General features: G+C 39.5%; 1 protein-coding gene across 14 annotated transcripts in view; it reads right to left on the reverse strand.

The window, feature by feature from the left end:
• KIAA0753 overlaps positions 1-11,189 on the reverse strand; it is a 62,493-nt gene that overhangs the window by 47,127 nt on the left and 4,177 nt on the right. For 10 of the 14 annotated variants that reach the window (XR_010153188.1, XR_010153189.1, XR_010153190.1 and 7 more), the window contains 2 exons: positions 9,624-9,784; positions 2,733-3,357 (listed from right to left, as the gene is read on the reverse strand). Coding sequence is in view for 8 of the 14 variants with exons in the window: in XM_063799513.1 (XP_063655583.1) it covers positions 2,733-3,357; positions 9,624-9,716 (718 nt within the window). In the remaining 6 variants the exon portion in view is untranslated. Of the gene's footprint in view, positions 1-2,732; positions 3,358-9,623; positions 9,785-10,015; positions 10,105-11,189 lie in introns of those variants that run through there. The other 4 variants (XM_016931371.3, XM_016931378.4, XM_063799517.1 and 1 more) reach the window with 4 other exon arrangements.

Consider the following 11,189-nt stretch of genomic DNA (forward strand, 5'->3'; position numbering starts at 1 on the left):
TGGCCAGGAGTGGTGGCTCACCCCTATAATCCCAGCACTTTGGGAGGCTGAGACGGGCGGATCACCTGAGGTCAGAATTTCAAGGCCAGCCCGGCCAACATGGCAAAACCCTGTCTCTACTAAAAATACAAAAATTAGCCAGGCGTGGTGGTGTGCACCTGTAATCCCAGCTACTCGGGAGGCTGAGGCAGGAGAACTGCTTGAACCCAGGAGGCAGAGGTTGCAGTGAGCTGAGATCGCACCACTACACTCCAGCCTGGGTGACAAAATGAGACTGTCTTAAAAAAGAGAAGAATAAAAAAAAAGAGAGAGAGACATTAAGATAGCATCTTATTGTAAACATTTTTTTTCTTTTTCTTTCTGAGGCAGAGTCCACACTGTCACCAGTCTCACACAGCAACCTCCACCTCCCAGGTCAAGTGATTCTCCTGCCTCAGCCTCCTGAGTAGCTGGGATTACAGGTCCACACCACCACACTCAACTAATTTTTGTATCTTTAGTAGAGACAAGGTTTTGGCCTCTTGGCCAGGCTGGTCTCAAACTCCTGGCCTCAAGTGATGCACCTGCCTCAGCCTCCAAAAGTGCTACGATTACAGGTGTGAGCCACCATGCCCAGCCTTAATCTTGATTTCAAAAGACAAGTCTTTTCTCTAACATATTAAGATAGCAAGTCTCAAAATTATTTGAGTGTCTAGAGTCTTCATGTATTTCTCAGGAAGCATACCCTTGTATACACTGGTACTCTATATCTTGAAAAGATTGGTTCAAAGAAATTGTTTCTGGAAAACTGTTTGAAGAAGATGCAATCTATCTATTCCTTCCAGGCTGTGGTCTTCAAATACACTTATACAAACAAATTCTTATACAAAACTCCAATATACTCCAATTATCAAAGAAAAGGGAGTCTTCAATTAGTAAAAGTGTATTTTATAAGTTCAAATTTTTAATATTTACTCTTTAAAACATCAAACAATGCAAAGAGTATAAGGCTGTTTTGAAGAAAGCAAAAATCTGAAGTCAGGGGTTGTAGATACAGATGCAGTCTCAAGAGACCCTATATGTCTAATTACTTTCATCTCGTTTGGGCTGCATGGTAGGGGAAAATCCGGATTCACATACTTCTATGAACATAAATGGAACGGGCTTAGGTGGGGGATTTGAAGGCTCACTGCAGATGATTCCCATGCAGCGCTTGCAGCTGTCTACAGAGCAGCATTGGGAAGCACAAATGGGCCTTCGGGGCTACTTCAAAGGGGGTCTGCAGCCAGGGGCAATCGCAAAATATTATTAATCCATGAAAGGTAAGTACAGAAATTTAAAGTATATGTTTACATGTTTCCATAGCAGTTTGCCGCTACTGTGACATTTTTATTATAGTTCACAAAGTATTGACTTATGACACACTGAAAATTCATGTAAATAAAATAAACCAACCCAGTCCTTCCCCACAGAGACTTTGAAAGCTCTGTTCTAACAGTTCCCCGGTATTAGGCCAGATCACCAGAGCAGTGGGCCTTGTGGCTTTGTTCCCCTCGTCGCAGGGCTTCCAATCAAAGTAGGTAGGGGTCCATGCCACAGGCTGACACTAAGGAATATCAAGAGAAACAAGCCACAACATTTCTGTTATTTTTATGCTGGAATGTTTTTGAATTGTTCATGATATTATACAACACACTCTTTAAGAAGACCTGCAGGAGAAATTTCTTTCTGGCCTTAATATGTGGAATAATTGTTTTCCTTACACAATTGTTTTTTTCTGTCTTAGACTTTGTAAATTCTCCAAGTGATTGACGTTCCCTCTTTAGCTGGCTCCTAGGAAGCTCAGAAGCAAATCTGTGACTCATCCCTAGTAAATGTTTTTCCTTTCCTTATTGTTTCCTTTGCCACAATATCCTCCTGTGCATTTTTGTTTTATCTTATTCAATCACAGGTATTTCTTAAGGTACCTTAAATTCTTTACATAAGATGCATATATGTACATATGCATATATTAATTAAATTGAAAATGCAAAAAATAATTCTAGACTATGTACTACCCTAGTGCAACAGTTTCTTTTGATGCTCAACTCCATACCCCTTGCAATCTGAAAGCTGGGCTTGGTTCCCTACTTGTTAGTTACGGTAACCCCAAATTCTCCACATGGAACCAGTCTTCTACTCAGCAGGGAAATACAAGGGCCCTGAGAACACTGCAGAACTGTAGAAAACCATATATGATGATTAAACTCTTTCCTTCCTACCCTGTGCTCACTTTACACATATACCCACAACTTCCCTTGTCACTGGTGTGTACTCACCTAAATACTGCCCAAGTAAGAACTGGTTTTACCTATAATATAAATACATTATGCTCTCTTTTCAAGCAAATTGAAAAATAATTTTCCCAGAAGAGGGAAAACATTATAGGATAATTTGCACTCAGGTCCCAGAAGACCTAAGGTTCAGCCAACATTAATGCCACCTCGTAGGCTGGGCCCTCAGTCAGTGGACATTTGAAGGGCAGCCACAGTGAAGAAGTTCTTTCATGTCCCTCCGCTGGAAAGAGGAGCTGGGGCAAGACACTGTTCAAACTCCAAGCCTAACTGTCTTGTCCTGAGTACTCACACTCCAGTGAACCAACTCACAGAAGGAAGGAATGAAATTGCTATGGGGTGGAGGGTCCTCAAGGAATGCATTTAAACTACCCCATACTCACAGCCTTAGGTCGAAGTAAAGAATCTAATTTTTCTCACCTTTTTTAGTTACCTCTTCAATTTTGTGGATACAACTACTCAGTTCTTTCTGGAGTCGCTGGACTTCTAGCAGGCTTTTCTGTTCACTTATGTTTTTGTGGTCACCTATCCTGGGATGAGGCTGAAGTCCCGGATCATGGGTGGGTGGCGAATTTGGCACAGTAAGATCTGACTGGCCTGGATGAGATGAGTAAAGGTATACTTTGGCACCGGAGCTGGAGATTTCTACTTTGGATGGCTGGTGGCTGCACTGACAGGCTGCTTGACTCTTTGATTCCTTCCTTTCCACCCTGTGGTCGGGTATTTTATACTTAGTATGTCCACACTTCTGAGAGCTTTGAGGCTGACTTCTGAGATGATGTTCTTTTATATGTTTTTCAAATTGTCTTCGTTTCACATCTCTTCTGGCTAGGTGGACAGCATAGCTAAGTCTCTCTTGGGATATGACGGAAAATGAAACAGAACTGCCTAGGTCAGGACCAACTCTACAATCTGCATCTTTACAATGGTATGATTCATTGTATGAGTGCTTCAGTTTTTCAATTCTAATGGCATGTGGGCAAGAATATCGGATCGCCAAGTTGCTTGAATGTGTAGGAACATTCCTATTAAACTGCAGCTGGTTCTTTAAAAAGCAAATAAAAGTAAGCAGACATCAGAAAAATTTCATATTGCACAGTTGGTATACGTCTATAATCAAATTTCTAAAATTTTGCCACCAGATCATTAGTGCTAAGAGGCATTTTTCTGTTTTACTGATAGACACAGCCACGCTCCTACACCCTTGGGTTCATCACATACCCCTGGTTCTATCCTACAATCATCCAGTCCCATACTATTATCCTTCTGTTTACTAATGTCATACTGGGAACCATCTCTAAAAGTCAACCCAGAAAGCTTCAAGCAGCAACCACTAAGTCCTTCAATTTCCCAGTTATGGACTTCCGTCCTATTTCAAAATGTCAGGCCCCAGCAAGTGACCAATATAACTCATTGAAGCTTTCTTAAAATTTGCTCCACGGATAGATCCAAGCCATCTGATAGTACTTCTTCAGGTCTTCCTGAGACTTCATTTGGTGGCTGGATCCATCTTTTACCCTGCCCCTAAGTGTATCTCACTTGAAACAGTCCGCTTATGCTTTCTTACACAGGCTCAAGTTTTTGTCAGTTTTCCTCATAATAAATACAAGTTTTGTTTCGTTTTGCACTTAAACATAAACATGTTTCTATATCCCTACAGCTTTTATTTATCATTGTTGCATTTTCCAAAATCCAATGAATGGTCTTTTCATGCCTAACTATAATGTTAATATTAAACATTTAGATTGTTCCAGTTTTTCCACTAATAGAAATATTACCTCAATCAATATCTCCATGCATTTAGTTTTTTAACCTTTTAAAATTATTTCCTTAGGATAAATGATCTGTTCTGGGATTATCAGGTTAAAGGAAAGAAACGCTTTTATGGCTTTAAATATGTACCCTCCTTAGGCCTACCAGAATGAACCTGTCAAAGACCGGTCAATAACCTGAGGAGAATCCATGCCTACAAATTCAATGAACCCAGTCCTGTGATGCCGTGACCTTGGAGATGGCCTCCCCTGCTCTCACAATCAATGTGTTTATATAATTACAGGCATCAAGAGTCACTTAAAAATAATCAATTGTGACAAAACTTCAGGGAAGTATTTCGGATTTTAAAAAAGTAGTTAAAAAGCTCACTAAAGAAAAAACAAATAGGTACCATCTGAAAGATACACAGACTGATGAACAGTGTTTGTCATTTGAGGTCAGGAGTTTGAGACCAGCTTGGCCAACATGGCAAAACCCCATCTCTACTAAAAAACATATAAAAATTAGCTAGGCGTGATGGCACATGCCTGTAATCCCAGCTACTCAGGCGGCTGAGACACAAGAATCGCTTGAGCCTGGGAGGTGGAGGTTGCAGTGAGCCGAGACTGAGCCACTGCACTCAAGCTTGGGTGACAGAGGAAGACTCTGTCTAAATAATAATAATAATTATAATAATAATTATTGAAGTATAAAAAGATCAAAACTGAATAAAAACAGGGAAAAACATATGACCAATTTACCAGAAAAGAGGTCCTTAAGTACATAAAAAGATGTTCAATCTCATAACACAAATTAAAAATACATGGAAATACCATCTCTTACCCAACCGATTAGCAAAAATTTAAAAGTATAGCAATATATGCTGTTGGTGAGGCTGTGGGAAGCAGGCGCCCTCACAGAAGAGGTGCTGGTGGTCATGCAAATTGGCATAATCCTCATGGCGGGGAATTTGGCAATCGCTAACAAAAACACATGCATTCATCACTTTTTTTTTTTTTAATTAAAAAGATTTAGCACAGGAAAGAAAGAAAAGACACTTGAAAGAGACCCAAGCAGGCAACTTGAAGGACAAGTATCACATTTAACTTTTGACCCAGGAGTCTCACTTCTAGGAATTTACCCTGTAGACACACCTCCAACAATAAACATGTATAGGGTTACTCACTGCTATATTGTTTGTAACTGTGAATTATTAGAATCAATCTGAGTCCCCATGAAGGAGAGTAGCTGAATAAACAATGGTCTATCCACAAACTGGAGTAAAATGAAGATATAAAAAAAAAATGAGGAAGATCTCTGTGACACTTCTATGAATTAGTGTGGAGAGATTGGAATGTATTGTTCAGCAGAAAGCACTATGCGCAAAAAGTATATTTATAATACACTACCCTTCATATAAGAAAAGAAGACATGAGAAAATATATATACATCTGAACCACTTGTGCAAAAAGAAACAGAAAACAAAAATCAGAGACTAATGAGATTAGTTATCTACAGGGAACCGGTAGGAACAGGAAGGAAAGGACAGAGGGAATGTGGTAGCAGATAACTTTTCTGAATATACCTTTTTGTATATTTGGAACCATGTTAATGTTTCACATATACACGAGAGACAGGAAGAAAGAAAGGAATGAATGAAGGAAGAGGGAAAGGAAGGAAAAAAAAATCCATAAGGATAGTGGAAAACCCCCAAATAAATACCAACAGAAACCAATGAACCAAACTGAATCTCAGATAAGTAACATAACCACGCTAAAAAGTGAAGATGAAAAAAATTAACCCCAGTAACTTTTGAATATAGCATTTGGACTATATGCCGTCAGGCTAAAGACAGATGTACTCTAAACAAATACTGAACTCTAATTTTGCAGGCTTCTTCTTGAGCAGAGACACGGATTACAATTCAGAAACTACCTTTTGTACATTCCAGAACTGAGCAAAAAAGTAAATATATTGTGGATAATGATAGCCAGTTTTCATGCTCTGGGACAAGGGAGTTGGAAATATGTAGTGTTGGATTTGAATTGGAGATACCTGTGTGAACTTGTGAGTTTTAACACAGACATATAGGCAGACAGACACAGAAAGATACATAGACGGCAAGAGAAGGAGGAAGGGAAGAGAAAGAAAGAAAGAGGAAGGAGATGAGAAAGTGTAGCTACAGATATGTGAGTACGGGTGTGCATTTATGAATGTGTGTACATGTATGTATATGCACACAAGTATACATCTATTTCCTAGTTCTGTCCTCTGAGAGGGCCTAAAACAGTGACATGATAGTATCAAGGAGCACATCCAGCCCCAGATAGTGATTTTTTAAATTTCATTCTCCACTGAAGAATCAAAGTCTCCTTGGATAAATGGTTAATTCCAGGGCCAGGACAAAGAAAAGACAAGTTGAGCCTGCAGTATCTTTTATTTATTTATTTATTTATTTATGAGACGGAGTCACCCAGGCTGGAGTGCAGTGGCACGATCTTGGCTCACTGCAACCTCTGCCTCCTGGGTTCAAGTGATTCTACTGCCTCGGCCTCCCAAGCAGCTGAGATTATAGGTGTGCACCATCATGCTCAGCTAATTTTTTTGTATTTTTTAGCAGAGATGGGGTTTTAGCAACATGGGGTTTCACCATGTTGGCCAGGCTGGTCTTGAACTCCTGACCTCAAGTGATCCTCCTGCCTTGGCCTCCCAAAGTGCTGGGATTATAGGCATGAGCCACCACGCCCAGCCTTGGAGTGTCTTTTTACACCATAAAGTGGTCAAAGACTGATGAGATCATGTCAAAGAGACACTGGGGCCAACTAGAAGTGGCTCTCACTGGCTAAATCAAAGACCATTTGAACATCAAAATAAATATCTGCACATCAAAATAAATAATGAGAATAAAAATAATAATGAGTCTGTGCTGAAATAAATAAGTAAGTACTAGGAAAAGAAGGGGTTTCCTGGAGCAGTGGGAAAGAGCCAGATTGCAAGGAGTAAGGCAACAAGTAAATGTAGAAGGAAGGGTAAAATTAGAAATCCCCATTTGCCAACCACCATAATAAAAAACTGATTCAGGCAAAAATGCTAAAAGTAGTTGGTGAAAGTTTGAGGTGTTAAAAAGACATTAACATAGTCTCTAAGACAAATAATTACAAAAAGCAAAGGAGTAACTTTACAATGAAAAAACCAGGCAGATACCACCTTAATCAAATGATGAAAGTCAACACTGCTAGTGCTGGGACTAAATTGGCAGCATGTACTTGCTGATAGGGTGTCCTGAGAAGCACTCAGTATCATTCAGTGGTTCTCCTGCCAAAAGTGCATTACCTGAATGTAACTGTGAGAAGACATCAGGCAAATCTAAATTGAGAGAAAATCCACAAATAACTGGCCTATATTCTTAAAAAAAATCAATGTCACAAAACCTAAAAACAGACTCAGAAATCAGATTAAAGGAGACTACAGAGGCATGACAATGTAATGCACCTTATGATCTTGGATTTTCTTTTGCTATAAAGGACACTATTGGGACAACTAACAAAATCTCAGTAAGGTCTGCAGATTACATGATAGTATTAATTTACTGTTAATTCCCGATTCTGATCATTGTACTATGGTTATATAATAGAATTCTTTATTTTTAGGAAAAAAATACTTAGAGGTAAAAGGGCACTGTGTCTGCAATTTACTCTTAAATGGTTTAGAAAATAATTTGTGTGTGTATAGAGATAGTGAGAGAGAGAAGGAGGGAATACGTAGCAAAATGTTAGCATTTGAGGAATCTGGGAGAAGAGTATCCAGGAATTCTGTGGACTATTCTTGCAACTTTTCTGTCAGTCTGAAATTATGTCAAAAAAATTTCTTAAATTTCTTTGTACACCACGATAAGATATTATTAAACACCCACCAGAATGGCTAAAAAGACAACAACAAGTGTTGGCAAAGATGTGGAGCAACTGGAGCTCTCATACATTGTCAGCAGGAATGTAAAACGGTACCACCACTATGTAAAAAGGTCCAATGGTTTGTTATAAAACTAAATATACACCTACCCCATGACTCAGCAATTTCACTGTTGGATATTTACCCAAAAGAAATGAAAACATGTTCATAAAAAGATCTGTATAAGAATGTTCATAGCAGCTTTATTTATAATAATCCCAAATTGGAAGCAGCCCAGGTGTCCATTAATTGGAGAACAGATAAACAAACTGTGGTATACTCACAGTATGGAATGAGAAAAAAGGATTAAAAAGGAATAAACTACTGATACATGCAATGACAAGGATGGATCTCAAAAACTTTACAGCTAGTGAAATGTCTTAACACCAAAAAAATATAAAATCCCATTTATATAAGGTTCTAGATCAGGGAAAACTAATCTGTGGTGGAAAAAATAAGAATAGTGGCTGCCTCTGGAGGGGAGGAGTGGGGGTTATCTAGCAAGGGGCATCAAGAGAACTTTCTAGGATAACAGAAATGATCTGTATCTTGATAGAGGTATGGGTTACACATATGTATGCATTTGTCAAAACTCAGCAAATGTGAAAAGATGTACACATTGCAATGTGTACATCTTTCACCATTTCTGACGTAAAATGTATATTGAAAGAAAAAATCAGTAAACAGGGTGAATTCTTTTTTTTTCTTTTTCTTTTTTGAGATGGAGTCTCGTTCTGTCACCCAGGGTGGAGTGCAGTGGCACAATCTCTGCTCACTGCAACCCCTGCCTCCCAGGTTCAAGCGATTCTCCTGCCCCAGCCTCCCAAGTAGCTGGGATTATAGGTGTGCACCACCACGCCCAGCTAATTTTTGTATTTTTAGTAGAGATGGGGGTTTCACTATGTTAGTCAGGCTGGTCTCGAACTCCTGACCTCTGGTGATCCGCCCGCCTGGACCTCCCAAAGTGCTGGGATTACAGGCATGAGCCACCGCATCTGGCCCTAAACAGAGTGAATTCTAATGTACAACATGCATTATGGAAGTAGTTTGGATACTCATGCCTGCAATTGACTTTGAAATGTGTCAAAAAATGAGATGGATTGATGGATGGATCTCTAGAGGGATGACTGAGTGACAGACATGCAACGAAACAAGTAAGTGAAATATAATGGAATCTAGGTGAGGTGTTCATTGTAAAATTCAACTTTGCTGTATTTTTAAAGATTTTCATAATATAATGCTAGGGGAAAAGACATTTTTGAGACAACTGAGTAAAGCTGAATAAAGACTGGTTATTGGATAACAGGGAATTTTTTGGGTCCATTTCTTATAAGATATGGTATAAGAATAGTATGATTAAGTAGGAGAGTTCATTTTTAGGAGAAGTATTCTCAAATATTTAGAAGTATCATGTTGACTGCAATTCGCTTTGGGGTGATTCTGCAAAAATTTTAAAGACAGATGGTTGAGTAGGTAGAAAAACAGAAAAAAATTGTTAGCAATTGCTGAATCTAGGAGGTGATTTCAAAAGTGTTCACTGTCCTTTTCTTTCAAATTTTCTTTATGTTTGAAATATTTAATAATAAAAATCTCAGGCAAAAATAGAACTACCTGGGTCTGAAGTACTTTGGGGTCGCTCCTCCCATCAAGTTGGGTCCTAGGTGCTAGATGAACACAGGTTGAAGCTGGCTGGCCTGGTCCCATAATGTCAGGTAGTACAGAACAATAGTGACAGCCTTGTCATCCGGCAACAGTCTTCCCTAAAACCATTCCTAAAACGAAACAAAGCTACTTCAGACCAACAGTGTTGAACAAGGGAAAAGAACAGATAAAACACAGTGCCATGTGCATGTAGCAATATACTAGAAGTAGCCAATAGTAACCTCATACTGAGAGTGACTGCTTAACGACAGGTAAATGATAGTTTCTTCCATTTATAAAAGCAACCACACTTTGGAAGTTCCCAATTTCAAAAACAAAAAAAAAAATAGGGGAACACTTACTATTTTAATAATAATCTCTTGAGCCCTTTCCATTCCAAATTTCAAATCTCAAAGGTCTCCAGCAAGGCGTTATTCCCAAAACAGAGCTTTGCCATGGTAAACTAGCATGTTCCAGCAGGGTGGTTTTTGGACACGCAGTCTACATTAACAAGTCTTAATACTAGTCAGAAAGCAGTATGCTTCACTCTGTCAGGTGGCCCGAAGGCATATAACTCTCAATGACTCTAAGTAAACCTGTAGCATCAGAATTCCTCGATTCAAGCCAGGATCTGCCATTTGGAGAGCTGAATGATTTCTCTCAATCTTCATTTCCCCCCATCTTTCCCCCACCCTACACATATGTACACAAGATAATAGATATGAAAGCACTCGGTAAGCTATCAAGGGCTACACCCTTATCATTGCCTTGCCCTATTCTGAAGGCCTCATTATAGACTTTACTATCCCTGCCACTCACGTACTGATCACGTATAGTATTGTCTCATACTGTTATTTACCTATTTCACATGTCTCATCTTCCCAGCCAGACAAGGCGACTTGAGGGGAAGGGCCTTGTCCTGCTCTTCTATTTCCCATTACAAAGTGCTCTGAGCATAGTACACAATTTAGCATTTGTTGAGTTAAGCTGATTTTCTGTGAACTGACTAGTTTTAAATCTCTGGGGAATTTGTTCTCTCAAAAAATCCTACAGTAAATCAATTGGGAAATTCAAGGTTTATTAAAAAAAAACCCTAATTTAAGCTTTTGAATAAATCCAAAATTTGCAGACTAGATTTGCTTAAAGACAGATACTTCTTGGGAACATAAAGACAGCTGTCTAAGAGTCCTTATTTCTAAGGCTGTAGACACACGGTGAAAAAAGCAGATGGGAGGAGGCACATGAGCAAGGCAATCCCAACTGGCTTGACGTTGGCACAGGTGGGTGGCTGGAGTTGCAGAATGAAGGCTGCAGAAATGGGGCCCGGAGATCTGCCACTTTTAAATGGTCAGTACTTCCCTCCTGGCTGCTTCTAGGTGCCAAGGGCCAAATAGTCCATTCTCCACTAGAAAAAAACTAGGTGATCCCCACAGTTCCAGCATGCCTCAAGTGATGCTACACACACACATACACACACACGCACAAAGTCCAGGGACACCCACCCCTAAACTGTCCCCCTGTACAAAGTTCTGGGAC

This window comes from Pan troglodytes, chromosome 19 (genome assembly GCF_028858775.2).
Source record: "Pan troglodytes isolate AG18354 chromosome 19, NHGRI_mPanTro3-v2.0_pri, whole genome shotgun sequence".
NCBI classification, from domain to species: Eukaryota; Metazoa; Chordata; class Mammalia; order Primates; family Hominidae; genus Pan; species Pan troglodytes.